This window comes from Mastigoproctus giganteus, chromosome 1 (genome assembly GCF_048544385.1).
Source record: "Mastigoproctus giganteus isolate SK-2022 chromosome 1, ASM4854438v1, whole genome shotgun sequence".
Classification (NCBI taxonomy): domain Eukaryota; kingdom Metazoa; phylum Arthropoda; class Arachnida; order Uropygi; family Thelyphonidae; genus Mastigoproctus; species Mastigoproctus giganteus.
In genome coordinates, this window is record NC_143575.1 from 216,223,216 (window position 1) to 216,250,451 (window position 27,236).

The 27,236-nt window shown below is 35.6% G+C and overlaps 1 protein-coding gene across 2 annotated transcripts in view; it reads right to left on the reverse strand.

The window, feature by feature from the left end:
• Positions 1 to 162: 162 nt before the first annotated feature.
• The window catches only part of LOC150091521 (uncharacterized), a 174,589-nt gene continuing 147,515 nt past the window's right edge, over positions 163 to 27,236 (reverse strand). For both annotated transcript variants that reach the window (XM_090376051.1, XM_090376060.1), the window contains 2 exons: positions 7,314 to 7,549; positions 163 to 1,094 (listed from right to left, as the gene is read on the reverse strand). In XM_090376051.1, the coding sequence (XP_090232177.1) occupies positions 789 to 1,094; positions 7,314 to 7,549 (542 nt within the window). In that variant the 3' untranslated portion in view covers positions 163 to 788. The remainder of the gene's footprint in view (positions 1,095 to 7,313; positions 7,550 to 27,236) is intronic.

Sequence of the window (27,236 nt, forward strand, 5' to 3'; positions counted from 1 at the left end):
AAAACTACACTTGTATGGTAAGTGCGGTATTCTGAGTTAAGGATTTTTTGGAATAACATTGATATATCTTCGTTGCAATGCTTTGATAAGATTAAATGAAATTACCTTGAATTGCCAGTGCTTCCATTCATAAGCATGTGTGTTAGGAAGAAGCATAAAACCTTTACAATCTTCTTTTATTCACAGAAACATTTTCCACATTCAAACACAAGTGTTGGGCCAAGGACCCAATGATCGCATACTGCCCACACCATTTTTCAATTTACACTTTCTCCTAGTCAAACCAAAATATTATTACCAGTGGCACAAGATCAGTGTGTGTGTGTGTATATATATATATACTAACACAAAATGAAAAATTAAAAGATAAATATGATACAGAAACTGATGCTATATACACTATGGGTTCAATATTAAGCATTCTGGGTATAGTTCATTTATTTAAAAAACTGGGCACATCCTGTCCTTGCATAAAGTAGCTCTTATGTATTTAAGTACACCAGTGTTGACTTCACTCCTGTCACTCCTCCAATACATTTTTCATGTAGTGGGTATGGTCAGAAATGCATAAGTATAAAGAGTTTTCATGTGTTGACCCAAAACTAAGAATATCCTTTATTTCCACTGCATTTCTGTTCTCAATCCTGTGTGCTGCACAGTATTGTTAACTGATCATGGAAAAATTAAAAAGAAAGGGGGGAAAAATGATAGCGATAATGACAATTGCACAGCAAACACTGGTATCCAAAGTTGCAAAATGGACATTCAAAATTTAAAATAACATATACTCATTTTGGTGGAGCGGGATAAATAGAACCATGTGATGTATACCCAAGGCCTACTCCTCTGTGTGTGTGTGTAGACATTCTGGCCATTTCATATTGTTGATCTAAGTCACGAAAAAGGGCTTCCTGTTTCTTAAAAGCAACATCATCTCCTTTATTAGGCTGTTCTTGGACCTCTTCTTGTTGTGTCTGACTGCTCTCCCCACTGTCTTCTGGTTTAATGCCCATAAGTTTTCTAAATTTGGCTGTCATTTTGCCATCCTGATCTTGCGAGAAAGTTAATTTCTCCCACACAGAAGATGACTTTTGCTGTATGAAAATTAAAAGGAAACAATTAATGAATACAGATCTGAGATATACACATAAAAGTAACTGCTAAAGAAAACACAAAATGACAGCAATGATAACTTTCTTCATACATGTCCCAATTTCAACAACTCAAAGGGAGTACAGATTAAGGTATAATAAAAAGCAAGCTGAATTTTGGCTTTAATCAACATGAAAGTTTCTATACATTCTTAATTTATGTAAATGCATTCCTGAAAATGCACTGTACAAATTAAAAGCCAATTTCCATTAAAAAAAAAAGTGGGGTGGGGGTGACCTGCATGCAGGAATCCAACCCTCTGCAAGCCAATAACACAAGGCTGAATTTCCAAAAGTGACTATTATTTTTTCATAAAATACAGCAGACTCTCGATTTACCGGGACACTTCAAAATTCCAAATTAAAAAAATCAACCAGATATCATAATATGAATAGTATTTCATATTATGTATGATTTCTGGTGCAAGTAATAACTAGAATAGGTATAGATATTTTGCAAGTCATAAATAAGTGTGGCATTATAAGTCATCATTGGGAGATTAATGTGCCTATTATCTTGCAACCCCTGCTTTAAAAAAAATTTTTTTTTTTTAGAAATCGCAAAAATGATGGGTAAACGCAAAAAGAGTTGTGCTTTCAGTTAAACAAAGACTAAATTATTCAAAAGTTTGAAAACGGTGCATCTGCTGAATCTCTAATGAACCATTATAATGTTGGTGACCAAAACCATACATGATATTGTAAAAAAATAAAGGGAAGGATCGAATTGGACAAACGAGTAGTATGTCACAGGTTTTTTTATCTATCGCCATATTTTTTTACGTAGGTTGCTGAACATTTTTCGATACAGTAAGTCCTTGACTTACGCAACTACGGATTTATGTAAATTTGTTTTCACTCAATTTTATTTTTTTTTATTTTTAGGATTGCAAAATTTAAAACAAAAAAATAAATAAATAAATAAATATAAAAAAGGAAAAAAAATAAGCAATCAATAACAACGATCACGGCATACACAAATTGCACAAGTGAGATCGGAGTAACAAGCAAAAAAATAGGAAAAAAAAGAGAAGATTCTTACAATTATTTATGGGGTTTTTTTTTTTTTTTTAATTACTGAAGATTTCAGGAACACACTTCACCATAATGACATAAAAACTCACAGAATTCCAGCTATTGGTATTATTGCAAATGCAATAAGATCAAGATTACTACCTGTTTATAGACTGCGCTAACAGAAACGCACAATAAAACAGGAAGTGCAAGTTGTTTTTATTGTTTTTTGTTAACTTCCAGAAATGTGCTTTAGTAAAACGTCAGCTCGCGTGTCATGATGATAGTGGTGGTGAGTTTGCCTTAACCCTGTGAAGTTCTTTAGAGAACAATTTTATTTTGACCGTTATCATGGTGATGACTAGGTACTAGTAAATCTACCAACAAAAAGAAAGCAATCGATTTGGATCAGAAAATTAAACTAATAAGAATGTATGAAAATGGTCAAACATTAACAAGTATTGGGCTGAATTCAGATTTGTTAATAATAATATAGTAGCAATATGTTACTAGTCTTTTTTTTTTTTTGTTAGTGCATCGGCTTCTGTGGCCATAATGCACCTCCCAAAGTTTTTGCATTTTACTGTGATCCAAGCCCGGGGCAGGATTTGAACCCACGACCTTTGGGTTGCCAGGATGTTACTAGTCATTCCGGAGGAGTTACGTAAAACTTGACGAAGTAAGAAGTCCTGGAACGTATCTCTTCCGCATGTCGGGGACTTGTGTATTTTTGGATTAACCGGGATTTGTTTTTTACCATCTACCCCGAAAAATCGAGAGTCCACTGTATGTCAAGTAATGCCTGGGTGTGTACAGAGAAGGTCAACAAGGTTGGTGAAGGGAATGAAGGAGCCATCTTACTAAGAAAGGCTTAAGTTCTGTGAATTAGTGTCTGGAGACTAGGCACCTGAGAGGTGATCTGATTGAGGTGTATAAAGTCTTGAATAGGTTGAGCACGCTGAATTCTGATGTGATTCTTCCACTTGCTTCTTCCATTATGAACCTGAGGGGGTATAAGTAGATGACGTTTCTTTTGTAGTATTGCTTTCAGTTAACTTAATAACTAAGCACAAACTGCTCTTGCTAATTATGCTACATGACCAAAGATCAGCTTGACACTTCAGAACAGCTGAAAAAATATGATTAGTGTTTTGAAAATTTACCTTGGTTTCCACTATTTCACTTGTGAAACAGTGGAAGTCTGTTTTTCTCTTTGTAGGTCCTTTCCCAATTGTGGTCTATACACAGCAGAGGAATGCAACATGGTTGCCTTACTTTGCCTAGAAGACTGATGATATGATATATGACAAACAAGGTTTACACAAAGCATTATTAATAAAGGAAGTCAGTCAGGATCTGGAAACACTTTCATTATAGAGAAACTTTTATTAAAATGATATTTGTTGCAAATAGATTTTACAGTACTTTAATCTTACCCAGTGGTATGCTGGGTTAGGACAACTTGTTTGTATACATTACTATTGTAGGGTTAAAACAACACAGAATTGTTGTCAATTGTTTTCAACAATAACATGGCAACTACTTTTCACAAATGCAGTGACTTGCTTAAATCTTCAATATTCCATAAAGTTCTTTGCTCCCTGTTCCCAAGATTGCTGAAAGAGCATTAAATCGGGAAGATCTTCATAAAATTGCTTCTCTTGACTGTCAAAAATGTTATTTTTGACAGTCAAGTACTGACATGCGTTTCTTGTTTGTATAGCTAGCATTTATCCAGGTTTCCCTTTCGGTGGAATATTGTTTAATAACCTGTAGATATTTCCATCTACAAATGATGTCATCCTGTTTGATTAAAATGGGACTGTTTTTGTGTTCACCATATATAAATCCAATATCACTCAAAATTCTTTGAAATGTCTTGAGGCCAAATTAGGAAGTTAGGAAATTTGTCATAATTTATTCTCATTACTTTTTTGTCATCATTTAGTTTCATTACTTTCTGCTGCACTTTCAAATGAATGGTCAAAAAAGTAGTCACTGTACTTCTGAAACCCTGTAAGCTTATCAGTACTTAACAAGGTGAAATTAACATCTTTACCATACATACCAAGTGAACCTACAACTCGCTGTAGTCAATATGTTAATATGCAGAAAAGCATATTATACATCTAACAAATCCAATATTATTTTCCAAAACTGGAAATTTTCAATATGCTTCATATGAATTATCTCATCAAAATGTTACCTAAACTGATATTGCTTCTTTTAATTTACTTCAGTAGAGTAAAATTTATAAGAAATGAGGTTATCTAGCTGAAAATCCTGTTTCACCACCCTGTAAACAATTGCAGTGCAATTAGTTACTGTCTTGAAATATAGGATAAGTGTTAAGGCTTAACAACAAAGGTTAATTAATTTGGTAAACCAGTTGAGGATTGCTAGCACAAAAATTGTAGTGATTATTGATAAATTAAGTGATCCTTACAAAAAGAAGCAAACTTCTTTTGAAACAAATGCTACCATATTATGACAAAGATTCTTTCCTCATGCATCCCTTGAATTTTGTTTGTTTATTTATTTATTATTATTTTTTTTTTAAGTGACCCAATGTGCAATTCTGGCTGACATGCGTGGTCTAAACAAAATATGGAAAGGGAGCTATTACAGAATACAGCATCTTCTGTTTCCACTAGAATTCTTGGTTACAGTACCAAGAACCATTGACTAAACTATGACATATTCTGTGCAAATGAAACCTGTTACTACCAACCAAGTCAGCCAGCCAGACTTGCTGGCACCTGGTTTAGTAAGAATGATTTTGCAAAAATGGTCTAGTCATCAGTGTTGTGGAACACATTTGAAATGAGCATGAACAATTAGGGCACAGGTAATGTGCCTTAACTGTGTGCTCATGGAGCAATATCCAAATCAAAATGCTAAGCAAACAGCATCTTTGCAAAGGTGTCAACCTACATAAAACTAAATAGTTAGTTAATTTTTGAAGTGTGTTACATTTCAGGAGCATTAGCACATGACTTAAAGCAATGGCTTTTATATGCAAACCAAGAAAATTCTGTTTCTGTACACCTGCCACATTGCCCATTCATTCCTCCAAACAGTATGGCAAAAAAACATTATCCGGTACTTTGGCTACATACATGGTTTATGGATAGTGTATGTGATATGTATAAATAAAATAATTGGATTTCTATTGGTGTGATTTTAATGAAATTTGGGACCACTCTACAAACCTTTCTAAAAGGGCTAAATATAAAATTTTGTGGAAATCCATCCAATGTGAATAGAGTTATTACATGGGGATGGAAAAGGATTCTTGATTTCTATGTCTGATTTTAATGAAATTTGGAACATTTCAATAAATATTTTTAAATCACAAAAATCTGTGAATGTGCCAAAGAACTGACCCATCCTTTTTAAAATTATCTAGTTTTGTAGTTAAAGTTGTAGTTTTACAGTTTTGAATTATGCAAATTGTATTTTACCTGTGTTAAGGATATAGAGTGAAGTAAAATGCTTCCACAGTTATAAGTGCATATATCACAATGTACCCTCATGCTGTAACTGTTCTTTAAGTGGTAATTGGTGAATTCATGGTCTAACTGACAGGAAGTAGAAGTAATAAAAGTTTATTTTTTTATATGCATTCCTCTAATGTCAATGCACTTTTTACCATGTGTTGTGTTATTAACTGTTTTAAGAAAGCCACATTTACAACAAGAGTTCAACAATGCCGATGACATCACTGCTTTCAAATGTCATTTCTGAAAGAAATGACATTTGAAAGCAGTGATCTGGATGGGGGAGATGAAAATAGAGGGTGCCCAATCTGAAGAATAAAGGGGATGATGCAAAACTTCCAACTTCATGAGATAATGAATTGTTCCAATGAAACAAAACTCCCTGGGTATAAGCAATCTTGTTTCAAAAATTTGCCCACAAAATTCATTATAACTGTGCTCTCCTGCAATATTATTCCCTTTTCAAGGAAGGAATTACTGGTAAGGTTCTAAGATGGATCACAAGGCAGAAGGCAGAGGGTTGCAATTAATGGATATTCTTCAGATTGGTGTGATATCAGAAGTGGTGGGCCCCCCATCCCCAAGGATCGGTTCCTGGACCATTGTCATTTCAGATTTTCTGAATCAACATCAACGAAGGGATAGAAGGTGTGATGTCAAAAATTGCAGTGATTTAAAGATTGGGAGAGTTGTTAATGGTCAGAAAAGTGGTAGCTATGCTTTAATGCAGCAAAATGCAAGATCTTAAACTTGGGAAATAGCAACCTCAGAATAACATTTTACACTAAGCAGGTTTGAATTATAAAAAAGTAAAGTAAGAAAAGGATTTGGGGATACAGGTGGATATGAAATTTTCTGAGCAGTGTAAATAGGCAGCCAGGAAAGCCCACGTCCTATTGTTCATTATTCAAACAATAGCCTGCAGAGATAGGGAGGTCAATCCTTTTGTATAAGGCAATTTTAAGACTGTGTCCAAGTATTGGAGACCTCAACTAAAAAAATACCAGCTTCTTGAAATGGTCCAGAGATGGGCAACAAAAATGATGAGAACAGCAACCATATCAGGAACGATTTTGATTATGTGGGCACTTTTGAGGTGGGCCTGATTGGGTCTACAAGACTGAGAGGGATGTGCAAAATTTTCACTATTATAAAGGATTCCAGAACTATGTGCCATAAATTCAAAGTATGGGGAGAAGAGTTTAGATTGGATTTAAGTTTTCTTTTTTAGCCAGCGAGTTGATTACTATAACAAGCTGTCTCCATAGGTATTTGACTTTCTTGAAAACAGCCAGCTTCAGATACAAATAAAACAATCTCAGGGAATAATTGGAAGATTGGATCTCATGAAGTTAAACTGTGAGCTGCAGATTATTGAACATTGGAATGAGTTGCCTCCCAACATCATGAAAGCAGTGAATGATATTAATATTCTGTTTTGTTTGAATTTTTTTTATTTATTAATTTTTTTCCTGATGCAGAAAAAATTTTTTGCATCTTTAATGCATCTTTAATGCTCTTGCATCTTTAATGCTCACTTCGGCCATGAAATTATCAAATTACCACTCATGCAAGTCTTCAATGTATTGGAAGATGAAGTAACTTACTCTCTCAACACGATTCCACCTACTAGCAAAATGATACTTACTTCAGGCTTTTCTTTAGACTGCCACAGCAACTTTCTCTTCTGAACTTGTTCTGCATACTTCAAAGGGTTGACAGCTGCAGGATTATAATACTTTGGAAGAGTTATACCAGTCAGAGCTTGGGCTTGAGCATTCATGGCTGCCATGGTTTGCTGCAATACCATTTGTGGTGTTATAGCACTTGATGTTACCCCAAGACTTAGAGGAAGGTTACTGGCTTTTTCCAAATTAGCTACATCTTGAAGAAAAAAAGAATTCAGTTACTAAATAACTCAAGTGAAATTTAATGGGTTTGATAAAATGTATTCAAAAACTTTCTAAAATGGGAAAGGGATCCAAAACAGGGTGGACAAATTTTCTAGTGACATGCCACAACTTACAGCAGAAATGCAATGCAAATTATATAAAGAAATTTTATGCAAACCACTTTTAATAAAAAAAAAAAAAAAAATTACATTAATAAAATAAATTTAATGCAAATGAATAAATATTAACCCATACAGAAATTGTCATGAGGGGCTCAATTAACATCCCTACTTGAATATATACAGCAGGTTCCTCTGAAGTTGAAACCAAATCACTTGTATAATTCTGCCCTCCCCCCCAAACATTGGAGTCATGCCACTGACAAATGCTACATATGCCAAAAGTTGGCCACTCCTGATCCAAAGGTTCATACATATAAGCATTGCAGCACAACATTGCATGTGCTATAATGCATTTTATAGGTACAATGACTGGGCTCTCTCAAATATAGGTGGCAATGAACATGCTAAGCTACACATATACAAGAATATCTCAAAATGCACTCACTGTATTTAAATAAATATGTAAGGAAGAGCTATGATTTAATATGAAACAAGTTTACATAAATGCATCAATTTTCCACCAATGAGTTTGAGATAAACAAATTTCGCTCTTCATGAAAAAAAAATGTTTATCTTAAAAGTAGACCCACATTATTTAAGTACAATGCTATCAATTAACATTCATTGGAGTAATTGTGAGGATGTCAGGAGGTGACAGTTTTGTATTTCACATGTTCGGTTTGTCACAATCATGTTTGAGGTTGTACGTGTGATTACTGGTGAATAAATGTCCTACTGTTATACCATTGAGCTATGTTTTTTTTTAGCAGAATTTTATCTGAAATTAAGTCTTACAACAAATGTCAACAAATATTTGTTGAAAAATTCTCTAACACTTTTGGCATGTGAGACTTGGGCTATGAGAGACAATCAGTATGATTGCCTCTCATAGCAATAATCATAATTTGTATTACTGTTCTTTAGTTGACTGAGGTGTTCATTTTAAACATAAACCACCCAAAGGAAAATACCATTTACATCAGAATAACAAAATAGTTTATAAACAATGTTGGAAGTTTTCTATATTGTTAGCAATACATATTATTTACTCTTTTTATCATGTTGTGAGTGACAAAGAATTTGTGCAATAACAGTTTTTTTTTTTTTTTTTTTTACTGGTGTTACAGTTTAGATAAACAATTATTGTAATCCACAAGCAAAACTCTACAGTTCAAAAGGGATATCACTTGGTTCAACTCATTTGGCTATAAGAAACACCTGAAGCTTTTTCCATAGCAAATCCACAGTATCCATAAAATTCAATTTCAGGATAACGTTAAAAATTATGGTACTGTACCTGGTTTAAAAGTTTACTTGGCTGTGAAGGTACTGAAATTTTGATTGAAATTTATTTCACTGAAAAACAATTTCATCTTAGTAGCTACATCATCATTCAAAATTGGAGAACATGGAGCGCTGAAAATCCACACATTTTTTCAACCCCCCATAAATCCCCCCAAAAGTAAAAATAATAAAAATAAAATATTTGTGTAGAATCTCAAAGAACAATAGTTTGGTCTATATTTGTTAAATGAACTGTCACCTGTAATGTTAAACCAGGGTATGATAATGCAGTTTGTTGCAATGCCAGAGGAAAATGAGACAACTGGCTCCACAGGATGGGGCAACATGCCATACTACGACTCAACCACTGAAATGTTGCAAGGTTTTTTTTTTTTTTTTTTTCCAGAGATTGAATCATAATCACAGGGACTTTGGCCACCTAGGTCTCCTGATTTAACACCCCCAAACTTATTTTTATGGGGGCTAGGAAAGCATAAAGCTTAAGATAGCAATACATGAATCTCCAAGCTTGTGAGATACTGAGAAATTTCTTGGTATCTTACTCTAAGTGTTGGTAACTACAGATCAAGCATTTTTATTTGTACTGAGATGAAAGGAATGCATGCTGCACATTGCCCATCATGCAGAACATTTTCTTAACTCAGAAATACTGATCAGGTGAATATGTTTCCCACACATTATTTTAGATTTGTGAAGTACAAGGTGATGAAACAATGGTAAAAAATTATTGTAAAACAGTGGATGAATATTTCTTATAAAATTACATTTTAACAGAATAAAATGTCAACAGGCATTCAAAACCAAACAAATAAGTACATGTGAATTTAAAGTACACCTTCATGGATTTGTGTGGAAATTATGCTTATTTCAAACTATAGTTTAACTGCAAGTTACTGAAGGTATATCCAAACAAGAGGGGAGGCGATTGCCCTACGTCCAAGTCAAGCTCAAGCAGAACCAATGGGATCCAGATCCCAGTGTTTACTCATTTTCTTATGGAATAACACAGAGGCATCCAAAAATTTTTTGGTAGATGTTAAAATGGATAAGATGAAGGTTGTGAGCCACTTGAATTCTTGTGGGTATGGCAAGTCACAGAACAGTTGTTTCTTGCCACTAATTATGCAGTTTTTGAAATAGAATTAATTTAATTTTTGTTATTGATTTACATTTAGTTTATTTTTAAGATTTAATAAGAAATCCAAACATTATTAAATAACATTAATTAATATTCTTTATGTAGTTATAATAATACTTCAAATACTGAAGGTAAGCAAAATATCATAAGAAAGAAATACAGAAAATTTGAATTTTGTGGAGAGAAAAAAATTAAAGTTCGTTAGAATTTCATGAGGGAAAATTACAAAATTTGTGCATTTTTTTAATTTCCTAAATGATAAAATTCTCATATTGTGTTCACATCAACAAAGCAGTAATAACTGAATCCACTGAATTTTGATACACTTGTATTATACACAGATAAATTCTCTTATTTTATACTTCACCAATCAATACATTTCAAAATAGACTGCTCACATCAAACAGAGCACCATTTGTAATATGCTGGAAAATTCTTCTTTGAAAAACCAGAAAACAATTAAGCTTTCAGCAGTAACTACCATTAATGAATTTATGTTCATTAATATTGGGCATAAATTCACCAATATTTGTATTTTAAAAACTCAATATGCTTTTTAAAAAAATGCCGGTCTAGGCTGGAAAAATATTTTTGTCCTTTCTAATTACTGTGAATTTTTTTTTTCTCCAAAAAAAAGGAAGGGTATAACAACAAATGAAGAGGTACTCAATACAGACATAATGGAAGCTGACATTTGTAGTGATAAAAAGGAACCTATGAGCAAATGTTTCGTTGAAGGATACTCATCAAGGATTAGAATTTGTACATAGTTTTGAATGCAGTCTAACTGCAAACGTGAATTAACTATTATCACATGCCTTTATAATTCTCTTTTAAAGGATGCTCAGCCAGTGAAACAGCAAATCTGACAAATTATTTTAAAGTCCGAGTCTGAAACCAATTCAGTCTACAGTTAGGCCTTGACATTTATGACACACACACACACACACACACACACAGCGAGGGGGGGGGCAATTGGAAGGGGCAAAAGCAGCAGAAAATGAGTAAAGAAACAAATAAATAATGAAGACAGGAGCAGAAATTGGACAAAAATACAGCCTGAGTTCATCATCATCATCAGCCATTTTCAATCCACTGCAGGATGAAGGCCTCTCCAGCAAATTTCCAGTTCCTTCTGTTTTCAGCACAGGCCATCCATTTTAATACCCAAAAACTCATGAATTTCATCTACCCATCTCTGCCTTTGTCTTCCAGGTTTTCTTCTAGCTCCTCTTGGGTAACATTCTGTTATTTTCTTAGTCCATCTGTCATCATGTCTTCGAGCTATGTGACCTGCCCAAGATTTTAGTTCTTTAGTTTTGATACGAATGTCCTTTACCTGAGTTTGCTGCCTAATCCATGTGTTTCTCTTCTTATCTAACAGTCTGATTCCCAATATAATTCATTCCATTCTTTACGGTGTAGTTCTCAGCTTCTCTTCCATTCTTTTGGTGAGTGCCCAAGTTTCACTTCCATAAGTCATGGTGGGGAGTATACATTGGTTCATTATTTTACGTTTCAGACAAACTGGGATATTGCTCTTCAGTATGTGACTATATTTCCTGAATGCTATCCATCCAAAATTTATTCTTCTCTTGACTTCCAGCCATTTATCATTATTACAGCTAATAACTTGTCCCAGATAAGTATATGATTCCACCTTTTCAATTACTGCTCCTTCAATCATTATTTCCCTTTCTGTGGCATACTTGTTCATCATTACTTTTGTTTCAGCCATATTCATCTTTAGTCCAAAATCCTTACTAACTGTGCATAACTGATTAAGCTTTTCCTCTAATTCTTTGGTATAACCACAATGTCATCTGCAAATCGCAAATGGTTTAGGTACTCTCTGTTCACATTGACTCCTTTCAGTGACCAGTCTAATTTTGTGAAAGCTTCCTCAAGGGCAGCAGTAAACAGCTTTGGAGATATTGTGTCTCCTTGTCGAACTCGTTTCTCAATTTTAAATTTCCTACTGTCTTTGTCTAGTCTAATAAAGGAGGTAGCACTCTCATATATTTTCTTCAAAATCATAATATATGGGGTATGCCTTGTCTTTCCAGTGCCCAAAACATTGTCTTATGCTGTATGGAGTCAAATGCCTTTTCATAATCCACAAATGCCGGGCATAATGGTGTTTTATATTCATTTTCTTTCTCCATTAGCTGTGATATTACTTGAAGGTGATCCATAGTTGAGAATCCTGTCCTAAAGCCAGCTTGCTCTTTCGGTTGATTCTCATCAAGTATTCTTTCTAATCTGTTAGTAATGACCCTTGTGAACAACTTGTAGATGTGGGATAACAAGCTAATTGGTCTATAATTTCCAATTTCTGATTTATCTCCTTTCTTATGCAGCAAAACTATGATTGCATTATTCCACTGCTTAGGCGTCACACCTTTTCTAATGCACTTTGTGAAGAGCCTTGCCAGTTTTTGTGTTATGTCTCTTCCTCCCAATTTTAACAACTTTACAGTAACTTCATCTTCCCCGGGGCTTTCTGATTCTTCATTTTCTTCAATGCATGTTCTACCTCATCAGGAAGAATATCGGGTATGTCGTATGTGTTGCTACTTTGCAATCCATCTTCCCCACTGCTGGCATCATTCCCTCGCTCCTTGTATAATTCTCTATATAGCAGTCTTCTGCTATTTGAATTATGCCTTCTCTTCTGTTTATAAGTACACCATCGCTATTCTTCAGTTTCAGTATCATTTGTCTTTCTGTATTACTGCTCATGGCTGCTGATTTAAATCCTTTGTTTTCCCTTAATGTTTGTTTTACTTTTCTTGTGTTAAATCTTCTTATGTTCTCTCTGAGTCTCTTTCTAATGGCTTTGCATAACTCAGTATACTCAATTTTCTCCATGTCAGTGTTTTTCTTGCTCTTCATTTGTCGTCTTCGGTTCATCATGACAAGTATTTCTTGACTAATTTTTTTTCTTTGGATTTCTTTTTCCCTATAGCTTTCTTGGGCTTTATCACCTTCAGAAAGTTGTAGTATTCTTCGTCGATATCTTGGTCCTGAGCAGTCTGCAGAAGCTCAAACTTGTTCTTAAGTTCCAGTACATACTGCTTTTTCTCCTCCTCTGTTAACTCAAAGACCTTTGTATTATTTACTCGAGTCAGTTTTTTCTTTTCCTACATCTATATCAAGTGTACATCTTACCATTCTGTGATCACTTCTAACATTTACCTTATTCAGGACAGTAACATCATTCACAATATATCTTCTGTTAGTGAGGATGAAGTCGATTTCATTAGTTGTTAATCCATTTGGACTCTTCCATGTCCACTTTCTGTTCACCCTTTTCTTGAAAAAAGTGTTCATTATTGGCAGTCCTTGAGATTCGGCAAATTCCACAAGTCTTTCACCTCTTTTATTTCTTTCACCAATTCCAAAATTTCCTATAGTTCCTCTTTCTGCACTGTTTTGCCTTTTTCCAACCTTAGCATTGAAGTCCCCCATAATAATAGTGTAGTGGGTTTTCTGCTCATCTAGAAGACTCAATTTCGGTATACATTTCTTCAACCTCTTCATCATCATGGCTCAATGTTGGTGCATAAATCATTATAATATTTAGCTTGTACCTCTTAGAAAACTTGAGTATTAGTCTTGACACCCTTGGTGATGTACTTTTGAATTCCAAAATGTTGTTTTTAAGCCAAAGTTATAAGCCAATAAATAATAAATTTAGACTGCCACAACCTGACCATGCTGAGGCCCAAAAAGTGGGCCTCAGTATGGAATATCAAACAACCACAAAAGAAAAAGATATAGGTCAAACAAAGTCAAAAAATAGATGACGCTGCATCCAATCTTTTCAGAGTGCCCCTGGACACAACAGCCATGAACATTACTTCATTTCGAACATAATTAAATGCAGTTATACGTTCTATATTTCTGTTGTTTTGACATTTGTTTAGTTTCAAAGTGATGGCTCCAAGTTTCATCCATGGTGACTAGCCTTGGAAAAAACTCCTAGTTTTTCCTTGTACATCAACATTTCATGTGCATGCTGTGCCCTTTCCTTCTTCTGGTTAGGAGTTAGAAGTCTGGAAATTCATCTAGAAGTCAGTTTACTCACAAGTAACTGTTGATGTTCTCCACAGACCATACATTAATTTGCAGTTCTGCTGCTAATTTTTGGATGCTAATACAGTGATCTTCCAGGAGTAATGCCAATCCTGGAAGATCACTATATTAGCATCAATTTGCATCAATCTTCTGTTACTGCAGTTGTTGGACATCCTAGGATTTCTTCATCATGCACTTAGGTTCCTCCACATTCAAACTGTTTTCAATGAGCAACAACACTGTAAACTGGGCAGTCTTCTCAATAAACAGCGGCCATTTCTTCATAGATTGTTTTGGATATTTTCCCTTGCAGAAAGAGGAACTGAATCACTGCACTGTGACACTTCATTCAGTGCTGCAAAGGGGGGGGGGGGGAATATCAGATCAAAACCAAAATTTGTGTGGTTGCTATAGATTTCAAAGTATCAAACAAAAAAAATCTCAATCTCTCTCTTTTTTGAACTTCCTAGTATAATCCAAGGCTGAATCTAGTTTCATGGAGAACATCTAAATTTTTTCTCTATGTGGATTTCTGTCTGTATCGTCTGCTAGATTCCACCAACTATGATCACTTCAAATGACTTCACTTCAATTTTCCCAAAGGAACTAGTAGTTGGTGGTGACTCTATTGTCAGGGAAACGGAAAACATGCTTTGTAAAAAGGATAGGTGGAACAGGACCAGGGTACGTCTGCCAGTTGTAGAGTGTTGTATGACGTTGTAGAGCGGATATCATCTTTTAAGGGCACAAAAGGTGATATAGTTGTACACGTTGGCACTAATGATATTAAGAGTAGGAGACCAGCTGAATTACTTAACAAGTACAGATCACTGTTGAAAAAAAGCCGTGAATTAGGGTTGAATTTGAAAGTGTCTGCAATTCTGCCCAGACACGATAGGAGGGAATATATGATGAGAGCCCTGTAAATCAATTCGGCCCTGGAAAGATTGTGCAGGGCTCAAGGGGTAGAATTTTTTTCAGCCTGGTCTGTACTTGTTAACAGGAGAGACTGCTTCTACAGGGATGGGATACACTTAAATAGAAAGGGTGCAAGAATGTTTGCTGATGCTATCGAGGCAGTATTAGGTTGGTCGGAAAACTGCTAGATTGGGGGGGGGGGATACAAAGACTAATAGATTAACAGTAGCCACTGGCAGAGGTGAAAGTGATTCTTGCACTGCTTCTATTGGAATGAGCAGAAGCCTGAAAAACAAGATGCATGATATTTCAGAGACTGCTGGGAGCCACTGCGGTACAAGTAAACACATGGGTTGTGTTAGGGTAGCTAAGAATAGAAACAGGTGCAGGTATACTTGCGTGTACACCAATGCTAGGAGTTTAGTAAATAAATTTGATGAATCTGAGGTATTGCTCAAAACATCAAAGGCAGATATTCTTGGGATTTCAGAGATGTGGTGTTACACAGATATAAGGAATGCAGAACTGGAATTTGGGAAGTACAATGTCTACAGAAAGGATAGACAGGATAGGAAGAGAGGAGGGGTTATGCTATTAGTTAAGAAATACATAAAATCCAAGGAAGTGAAGCCAGTCGACATCGCTAGACAGTGCAGTGTCGAGTCAGTTTGGTGTGACATAAGCATTGGGAGATCAAAATTGAGGGTACGAGTGTGCTATAGGCCTAATGACTCTGATGAGAATAATAAGAAACTGTACAGGGAAATAGAGTGGGCCAGTAAATCAGAGTCTTATAATGGGGGATTTTAATTTCCCAGATATTGACTGGAACTTGGGGGCTGGTCACTCACGCACTAGCAAGGCTTTTGTGGATTTATTGGATGATTGTTTTCTACATCAGCATGTTCGGGAGGCAACTAGAGGGAGTAATACTCTTGATTTGATTATCAGTAGTGATTCTTCATGCATTAAGAATCTGCAGATAAATGAACCACTAGGTGGCAGTGATCACAGTGTGCTGAAGTGGGATTTACTCAGAGAGGTAACTACCATTAGGGGTAAAGGGAAGGTATTGGTTTCGTAAAGGCAACTACGATGGACTGAGACAGTATTTAAATTCTATACAGTGGGACCAACTGATGATGTTACCAACAGCAAATTCAAAATGGGAAGCATTCAAAGAACTTATCTTGGAAGCTACTAGGCTTTACATACCAACTAAGAAATATTGTTCAAGGTTTAGGCCTAAATGGATGTCAGATGAACTAATGAGACATATGGCAGAGAAGAAAAATGCATGGGATACATACAAGTTAACACGTGACACAGAAGCCTATGATAGATACAAGTTGATCTGTAATCAAGTTACAAAGGTTAGGCAGGCGAAGGCAGATTACGAGATATCTTTGGCAAGGAATGCAAAGAAAAACAGCAAAGAGTTCTTTACTTATGTAAACTCTAGAAGGAAAGGGATGAATCAGATTGGTCCACTTGATATCGATGGGTCAACTGTTGATGATCCTGCTCAGGTAGCTAACAAACTAAATGAATATTTTGCATTGACATTCACACATGAGGAGTTATTCAGGGAGGGGAATGCCAGAGGTGTATTCAACTCTGGCAGTAAGCTAGATAATCTTGTAATCTCTGGGAGTAAAGTGGAGGAGAAATTGTTGAAGATAAACACAAGAAAGGCAGCAGGGGTGAATAGGATCTCTCCAGTAATATTAAAGGAGGCAGCAAAGGTAGTAAGCAAGCCCTTAGCCATATTTATGAGAGCTTCCTTGGACTCAGGGGAGGTACCCATGGACTGGAGATGTGTGCGAATGTGACCCCAATTCACAAAGGAGGATCAAAGGCTGACACAAGTAATTATAGACCTGTGAGTTTAACTTCTGTTCCTGGAAAATTAATGGAGGCACTGGTTAAAGAAGCACTGCAGGATCATCTAGACAAGACTTCAGTTATAGATCAGACACAGCATGGTTTTGTTAAGGGGAAGTCTTGCCTGACCAATTTGATTGGATAATATGATGCAGTCACAAAAGAACTGGATGCAGGGAATAACTTTGATATTATATACTTGGATCTTAGAAGAGGCTGTCACAGACATTCTCTCAGATATGCCAGACAAGCTGTTCTTGCTACCTGGGAGTCTAAAACGCTGATGGAACTGATATTCGGGTGACACTTAAGTCAAGTGGACCCAATTTCAGCGAAGTCCGGACGGTCTATGACAGCCAAATCCTCTGCTTGCACCTTCACAATGGTGGGACTGTTAGTAATCCTGGGTATAACCTCCATGCACAAGTACATGGTAGGTGACCACCCAGGTGTGAACCAACTTAAGCAGGGGTCGAGGTGTGGCGCCCACACCACATTGAGGAACGCCGCCCCTCTATGTTACTAGGCAGTACTAGGTGGTAGATGACTCTCATCAACCAGTGAAATATCACCACTTTGCTTATTGGAGGCTTGAAGTGGTGGAACCCATGTTTAGTCTCTAGAGCTAAGTTTCGGCCAACCCTTCCCTATCTCTTGCATCATGCAGTATGATTGATGATTTTTGAGGTTATGATGAATGTCGTGGCGAGATCCAATATTCCTTACATTTCGAGGGTACAGCTCTAAAACGGTGTTCGCAGGGCGGCCGCTAGATAGTACACTGGACCAAACCTATTGGTAACTCTCTAGGAGGCTTCCGGATCAGCTAGTGTATAATCTTGCTACCTCTACTCTGCCAGATAGTGACTGGAGGGAGTCCGAGTAGTGTGTATGTGGGGAGCATTGTCGAGGCCACGTTATGTCAAGGATCTGGGTATATTCTTACCACATGTACGCCATATCCAAAAATTTCATTACTTCATACAGCATGTCCCACCCACTTTTTCTTACTATTGAATACACCATGAATTATCAAAATAATAGAGCAAGCTTATCTGTGAAAAGACCTAAACCTCCCAAGGACTTCCTAATTCATTTCACAAATATACGTGGTCTCAATTCCAATCTCAACGATGTCCATTTCCACTTGCAGTCTTTCAAACCCCATGTACTTTTTCTGACTGAATCTCAGTTATCAGTTGATTCAACTACTGCTCATCTCAGATGTCCAAATTATTTGCTGTATGATTCCTTTCGCCTCAAAGGTGGTACTTGTGCATATGTCCGTCCTGATATTCCCTGTCAGAGACTTGGCAATTTGGAATCTCCTCTCTTTGATCTTCTCTGGCTTAAAATCTCTCTACCTCATTGTGTCAAATTCATCTGTTGTCTCTACCGTTCTCCCAACTCCACTAATCACTTAGAGCTCTTTGACTTCCTCTCTTTGCAACTTGACTTTCTCCAGTCCAACTTTCCTAACAGTGAGGTAATTTTCCTTGGTGATTTTAATGTTCACAACTCCAGCTGGCTTCCGTTTTCTAGTCACACCGACCCAGCAGGTCGAGATGCTGAGGCTTTTGCAATTACTAACGACCTAGCACAGATTGTTCATTTTCCTACAAGAATACCGGACAATCCTAATCATACAGCCAATACGCTTGATCTTTTTCTCACAAACAACCCTTCTAAGTCCGTTTTCTAGGCAAAATGATATATCTCTTTTGGGGATTACGCTGACTTCTAATCTCTCTTGGCACAAGCACATTACAAATATTGCTTCCTCTGCATCTAAAAAAACTTGGTTTTCTCTTTCGCTCTCGGCGTTACTTTTCTTCCAAACAGCTGCTCACTCTGTATAAATCGCAAATCCGCCCTGCCATGGAATATTGTTCCCACATCTGGGGTGGTGCCCCCAAAACCTCTCTCAGGCTTCTTGATTCCATTCAGAAGAGGGCAGTTAGGTTAATTAATGATTCATCTCTAATAGAGTCTCTCCACTCGCTTTCTCATAGACGTACTGTTTCTGCTGCATGCCTCTTCTACAGATACTTCCATGGGCACTGTTCTTCTGAATTGGCTTCTATAATTCCCGCTCTCTCTTTCAAAACAGTCCGAACACGTGCCGCACCAGTCAACATCCATTTACTGTCCAGCTTCAAACCCACAGAACCAACTTTTCATCTTCCTCATTTATTCATTCAACTGCCGTTTTCTGGAACAACCTTGCTTCATACGTATTTCCTGAAAATTACAATCTACAGAAGTTCAAGTCCAGTGTCAACAAATATCTTCTTTCGTCTTTTCAACCTCCAACCCAAGCACGGTACTAAGTACTATAGGTTCTAATACCTCTCGTGTTTGGGGTTCTCATTAAAAAAAAAAAAAAAAAGAAAAGAAAGGCTTTTGATACTGTTGCACATGGAAGACTGCTGCACAAATTGGAGCAGTGTGGCATTGGAGGCAAATTGTTGCTATGGATAAAGGAGTGGTTAAGGGGGAGAAGACAGAGAGTGGTAATCAATGGACACTGCTCAGCGTGGACTAATGTTATTAGTGGAGTCCCTCAGGGTTCAGTACTGGGTCCATTATTGTTTTCTGTATTTATAAATGATATTGATGATGGTATATCAAGCTTAATGTCCAAGTTTGCAGACGATACGAAGGTTGGCAGGGTTGTCAAGGACACTACTGACACTATGCTGCTGCAACAGGATCTGGAAAGGTTGAGCAGATGGGCTGAGAGGTGGCAAATGAAGTTTAACATTGACAAATGCAAAGTACTACATATGGGAAACAGCAGCCCCAGAGCAACGTATCAACTCTGTGGTACTACACTGACAGTGGTAGAGAATGAAAAGGATCTGGGGGTGGTTGTGCCGGCAGATATGTAGTTCTCTGAGCAGTGCAGACGGGCTGCAAGAGTAGCTCATGGTGTATTGTCAATGATATATAGGAGTTTTTCTAGCAGGGATAAGGAAGTGATTATTCCCTTGTATAAGGCAATGGTCAGACCACACCTAGAGTACTGTATACAGGCCTGGAGGCCTCATTTCAAGAAGGATGTAGAGCTGCTGGAACAAGTACAGAGAAGGGCAACAAGATTAGTGAATGGAACAGAGGGGTGCTCTTACGAAGAAAGGCTTAAGTTTTGCAAATTACAGTGTCCGAGACTAGGCACCGGCGAGGTGATCTGATAGAGGTGTATAAAGCCTTGAATGGTTTGAGCATGCTCAATGCTGATGGGATTCTTCCTCTTGCTCAGAATAATCACCTGAGAGGGCATAAATTCAAATTGAGGAAAGACAGATGTAGGATAGATGTGCGGAAATTTGCCTTTAGCCAGCGGGTGGTTGGTTGCTGGAATAGACTTCCATCCCTTGTCGTGGAAGTTGACAGCCTAAATAAGTTTAAGGCTCAGCTGGACAGGTATTTCGAATGAACAGAGGGGTGAAGTGGAAGTGGTTATTTTTTATTTTTTTGGCTGATGCTGCATAAGCTTGCTTTCTTGCATCAAATGCCTCTACTAATGCTAAATGCTAATGCTAATGGAAATACTTAAAAATGTTGCATTTATATACTGCAATATAGTCTGTTTTTTCAAGAGAAAGGTTATGTACAGTACATGGTAAAGTAATGTAAACACTGCAAAACTCATTGTACAGTACACTAAAAATAAAATTATTTCCTCTTCCAAATAGACCATGCTGTGTACAGTATATTTTGGAAGAGAAATTAATCTCACACTGTTTCACTAAAGTTCCAATTCAAGAATTTAACAAATCTCTTTCTTTACATAATGATGTGTTATGCTTTTTTTATAATTCTCTGAGTTAATTTTGTATCAGGTAACATGGGTAAATAAAAATCTGCCTTGTCAACTTTATTTATAGACAACAATATAAAAGTTCTAAAATATATATTTTAAACAGTAAAATATATTTAGTGATCTCTTCCCTCAGTGTAAGATTTCATGTATAAATCCTGAATCTCAGAAACTAATTCAATGCTCATTACACTACATAGCAAAAAAAAAAAAAAAGTTTATAAATTCACTTTTTCTTATATGTATTTCATGGGAATCCAATAGTGTCATTAGTTCTACTTTAATGTCAGTGCTTTGCCAGCAATTGAAAGGACCAAGTTGAAAGAATAAAGTTTGTTGCAAAATTTATATGTATTTATAAATGTATAAGTGCACTGTTTTTTTTTTTTTTTTTTTTTTGTAAAAGAATGTCTGCCGGTACTCATTCTTTGCTATCAGGAAAAATTGAAAATTAAAAGGACATTAAAAGTACAGTACTCTAAAAAATTATTTCCTGATATTGTTACTTTTGTAGTAATGTGTTTGGAATAAGAACAACAAATTAAATATATTATTATTAAGTTTATTAATAAATAATTTATTATTATTACAGTTTATTAAGCATAAATTTATTATTCAAGTATACTAGGGAGCTTTGCTTCTTTTGATAAAATAAAATACTTAACAGAAGCTTTTGACACTGTGTGTGTTCCTTAGCTATGAATACATAAATACGTTAAATATGGAAAAGAATAGGTTACATGTGGAAAAGAAAAGGAAATTACCAAGAATGGTACCGCGTGGTCGTGTTAGATAAACAAAGTGTGTGCACAAGGTTCATCTAGAATGAAGAGAAGCTTGTTTTACCATAGTAAAACAAGCTTGTTACGTATTTTAGTATTTGTTGTATATTACCACTACCTGCATCCCTCATTGGCTGAATAAATATCAGTAGGAGGAAAATTATTTTAATGTATAGAAAGATAAAAAAATAAATAAAATGTGTAAAAATTAATAAGTAAAAAAAATTTCATAATAAAGTTTTTATAGAATATTCCAAATTTTTATTGAGATCTTATCCAACACACTATGCCGACCTTTGTTTACTATTTGCGTCTGTTGCTGAATGATGTTTATGATGCAGCCACAAATCAACATATTTGCTGGACTGAAGTGTTTCAACAGTGGGCCTACAATTTTAAGAAATAGTAGTGAAGAAATTGTTTGTCATCAACAAAGCTCTGGTTCAGCTGACGATCAGATTCATTTGTGAAAATCATCATTCACATTCACTTTATGTAATTGGTATCATACTCAAGAGCATTCATCATATGCTCTTCAATTTTTCCAAAACAGTCTTTTCGATTAGGTATTCTCAATCCACGAATTGTAATCTTTCATTTAACTGAAGCCTAATTGAAAATTTTTTAACTTCATTCTCACCAAATGCCAACATTTCATCTTTAGAAGGTTTAATATCTTTGTTGTCCTCATTTTCCTTCTCTCGTCATCGATATTGTCACGTTCTTAAATTTGAATTTCTTTTTATAACTGTCCAAAATGTTTGTTGTTTTCATTCGGATATTCAGCTACTGGGAACATGTAAACAGAGATAGGGAAAATTTATGGAAAAATGTGGAAAACGCATTTCTGTGAAACAACAGATGATTATTTGTCAGGGTAAAAGAAACTCACTCCCTCTTAATTCTCGAACGGGGTGCTTACAGTTGATTTATAGCAGTGTCCAACCTACAGCCCATGCGGAAAGTGAATACAAGCATTTTAAATTTTGCTAATTATTAAACTTAATAAAATTTTTGAATATTTTCAATTTTAGGCAAATCATTTTTATTTATTCATCTTATATTCATCTTAAGCATGATCCTTTCGAGTTGTAAATTTTCTAAAGTGAGCATTTAAAGGCAAAAGTAAGGTATTTTTTTGAAAAACAAAAGAAAGTTATATTTTTATAATTTTAATAAAATCGAAAAAAAAGATTAGTGACAGATTTGTTGCACATAAGTGTTGGGAATTTGCATTTTTTATATATAGCCTGAAAATTAAAAAACAGTAACATGAAAACACTTTTTTTTTTTTTTTTTTTTTTACAAGATAGGGAAAATGTGAGGCACTAATTTTTCTTGAATCACTCAGTGCAGCTCCTGAAAGAAATCTAACTTTGATTATGGCCCCTGTACAGGAAAAGGTTGGACACCACTGCAGTAGACAGTGGGCCAGATCCCACTGGGAATACCCCTTTATCTACTCAATGTTGATCAGCGCGACTTCACCGTATGTGGGACAGGTGGTCAGATAGGTTTTACCAGGTACCCCTAAGTTGTAGAATGGTAATCCCTTTAACTCTCTCAATTCTTGCTTAGCAGCAGCACTAATTTCCTAAATTGCCTGAAGGTCAGAAGTGCCAGTTAAGTCTCTTCTAAGCCGCTCATTTCATGAAACCTTTCTTCGCTCAATGGAAAATATTTTAAGGGGAATTAAAAAAAAAAAAAATGCTATAAAAGGAGTTCATTAAACAGAAGTCCGACTGAGTTACTATTTCTTAGAATTTAGAATTCTAAAAATGGTTATATAGTTTTTTATATAAAACAATAGACAGTGAAAAATGCAAATTTAGTTAAATAACTTTAACTTATTTGAATAGTAGGTAAATGTGAAAAAAATTTATGGAATATTACAAATTTCGAAGCGTACTGCATCCAAGTGTCACAAGCCGCTGTTAATAAAGGTATGGTCGTACTGTCCCAAAAAAAGGACTGCCTAAGTGTATACTGATACTGTGCATACTGATATAGTGTATACTGATACTGTCCTGTGGGATTTGTATAAGATATTTTTGATTTATTTTTTTTTTTTTGTACAGTTTGCTATGGCTACCAAATGAAGGTTCAAGTTACCTCCAAGACCTCTGCTGTTTGCAGATATTATATAGGTCTGAAGCTGGTGAAGGATAAAGTTGTTGACACCAAGTTTAGCATATGTAGCCTATTTTCTAATGCCTATGGGTGATCAAAACAAGTTGTGGGTATCTCAATCCTTCTGTGGTAGATCAGGCCAACATTACAGAGATGATTTTGTGATAAACAAGTGTTTACCTTTGCTATACCTTGAATACAGACAGCCTACAAACCGTCAGTCCTGATGACTGCTTTTTTGGTGTGGTGGATATATATCAGCCTGGAAAGCCTACAGATAGAAAACCTGCAGTGTATCCCAACACACCATCCTCTATTATTCCAGAGCCATACAATGAAGCCCTCCAATTCCAAATCCACCTTTTAGAGGTCTTCAGAATTGGATGATGAATCTGGTGGCAAAATTAGGATTACACCTCAGAAGCTTGTTCAAGTAAAAGTTCAAAAAAGCACATTTCCTTAATCATTGGATGACTTGGTGAAAGACTCAGGTCTAACTAAATCCGAAACAGAGGTTCCTGACATTTAAAAGAGCAACATCTATAGCATCTCCAATGCAAGACTTCCACATACAGAAAAAACATGTCACTTATGCATGTTTTTATTCTGTTGCAGAATCCCTGTGCTAGTGTTACGATTGCTTCCCAATGGGTATAAACACCAATTCCTATTCTCTTCATATTAAAGAAGACTATGGAAATGTGACATCTATGAAAATGTGAAGTATGTCAGAGAAGATAAAGTATAACCAATATAGATAGGATGTCTGTGGTAACTTCAAAATTCCAAGGTTCCTTCTGGGTTTGCAAGGTGGGTTCACTAAGTTCCCTTGCTTTCTCTGCCTCTGGGATAGCAGGATAGTAGATCAGTACTACAGAAAAACCGAAGGGTCTGCCAGCCTAGTACAAAAAAATGTATCACTTGGTCCCAAGAAAGTCTTCGATCATTCCATATAAAGCTGAAACTAGTCAGGAAATTCATTAAAGCACTAGATCCTCATGGTAAGGCAAGGCCAAGTGTGGTGATGATTCCCAATGTAGTAGTAGAGGCATGTGATGCAAGGAAGTAAGCTTATGTAACATCAGCAAAAAAAAAAAAAAAAAACACCTTTCCACACGTCCATTCCCTCTAAACATTTGTCCAGTTCCTCCTTGAATTTATTTAAGCTATCAACTTCCACAACGACAGAGAAAAGTTTGTTCTAGCAATCAACTACCTGCTGGCTAAAGGAAAATTTCCATATATCTATTATATAACCTGAACTGGAACTAGAATCCTGGGGTGAATACTTTGGTGCATGCCTTGTTCATAACTATGTAATTAAATTTTGATACAGGATTTTCGAAACATGGGTCTAAAACGTTACTCATTATTGTAAAACATATTTTAAAACCTTTTAAACATGGTTTTAACATTTTTCTGTTAATTGTAAATGGTTGTGTAAGTACAATTCCAAAAATACAGAAGTCCTCGACATACGTAACTCGGGAATGACTAGTAACTTATTACTACTATATTAATTATGGACAAATATGAATTCAGCCCGTTACTTGTTAATCTTTCACCATTTTCATACATTCTTATTAGTTTAATTTTCTAATCCAAATCAACTGCTTTCCTTTTCTTGGTAGATTTACTAGTACCGCTGTAACTTAGTCGGCACCATGATAACTGTCAAAATGAAATTTTCTGTAAAGGGTTAAGGCAAAATCTCACTATTATCACCCCATACAAGCTCACATTTTACTAAAGCACATTTCTGGAGGTCACTACCATAAAACAATAAAAACAAATTTCACTTTGCGTGTTATTTGGGCTTTTTCTCTTTATGCATCTAATTATAAACAGGTAGTAAACTCGATCTTATTGCATTTGCGAAAATACCAATAGCCGGAATTCTGTGGGTTTTTATGTTATTATGGTGAAATGTAGCCGGAATTCTGTGGGTTTTTATGTTATTATGGTGAAATGTGTGTCCCCTTCACTGAAATCTTCAATCATACGAAAAAGAAAACCATAAATAAATTGTAAGAATTTTCTCTTCTTTCCTGTTTTTTTGTTTGTTACTCTGTACCTCACTTGGGCAATTTGTGCGTGCTGTGATCATCGTTATTGATTGCTTATTATTATTATTTATTATTTTTTTAATTTTACAATCTTAAAAAAAAAAAAAAAAAAAAAAAAATAGAGTGAAAAAAATTTACATAAATCCGTAGTTGCGTAAGTCGGGAACTTACTGCATCGAAAAATGTTCAGCAATCTATGTAAAAAATATGGCGATACATAAAAAATGAAAAAATTTACCAGGTACTACTTGCATGTCCAATACGATGCTTTTTTTGCGATGTTGATTTTAAATCTAATAGCTTCCCTTTTTTTTTACGATGTTGCGTATGGTTTGGTCACTAACATTATAATGGCTCATTAAAGACTTAACAGATGCACGGTTTATTTCAAGTTTTTGTTTAACTGAAAGTGCAACTCTTTTGCGTTTAGCTATCATTTTCGCAATTTCAAAACAAAACAAAAAATATATATTTACTATTAAAAAAAAAATTACATCCCTGACAAATAGCGAGACAAAATTTGTCTTTTTGCGGTACGACGGAACACAACAATCGATGCGACGCACTAAAACAAACTAAACATTTGGTCTCTCTCTCTCTTTTTTTTTTTGAGCGGTGGATGTGAAGCCAGCGGGGTTGCAAGATAATGGGTACACTAATCTCCCAATGACGACTTATAACAGCGCTTCTTGTCACTTATTTCCGAATAGCAAAACATCTGTTTATAACTACTGTATTCTAGTCATTACTTAAATTTTATGATTTTTGGTTGGTTTTTTTTTAATTTGGAGTCTGCTGTATTTAGTTTAGGCATACGTAGAAAACACCTGGAGATATTTGGGCAAGAGTACAGATTTTTGCAGGAAGTGTTGACACGAATATGGAGACACTGTACCTTCTCATAAGATTCTAGCAGTTTCAGTGTCATAAGCATTTCATTAAAGTTTAATGGGCAATGGAATTTAGCAAATTGGACTTATACCGCATACAGTTCATTAAAGTAAGGTTTTAATTTAACTTCATAATAAGGATAAATGTGATTATGTCTCCAGGACTATATAGGAAAGAACACACTTAAGTAGTAAGCAGTAGTAGTAATAGATGCATGTGATGCAAAAAAGCAAACTTATGTAGCATCAGCCAAAAAAAAAAAAAAAAAAAAAAAAAATTTCACATATCCATTCGATCTAAACTTTTGTCCAGTTCCTCCTTGAATTTATTTAAGCTATCAACTTCCACAACAGCAGATGTAAGTTTGTTCAAACAATTAACCATCCCCTGGCTAAAGGCAATTTTCTAAACCTATTCTACAACTGTCCTGCCTAAATTTGAATTTATGTCCCTTCAGATTCGTAATCTGAACAAGGAGAATCCCATCAGAGTTGATCCTGCTCAACCCATTCAAGGCCTTATACACCTCAATCAGATCAG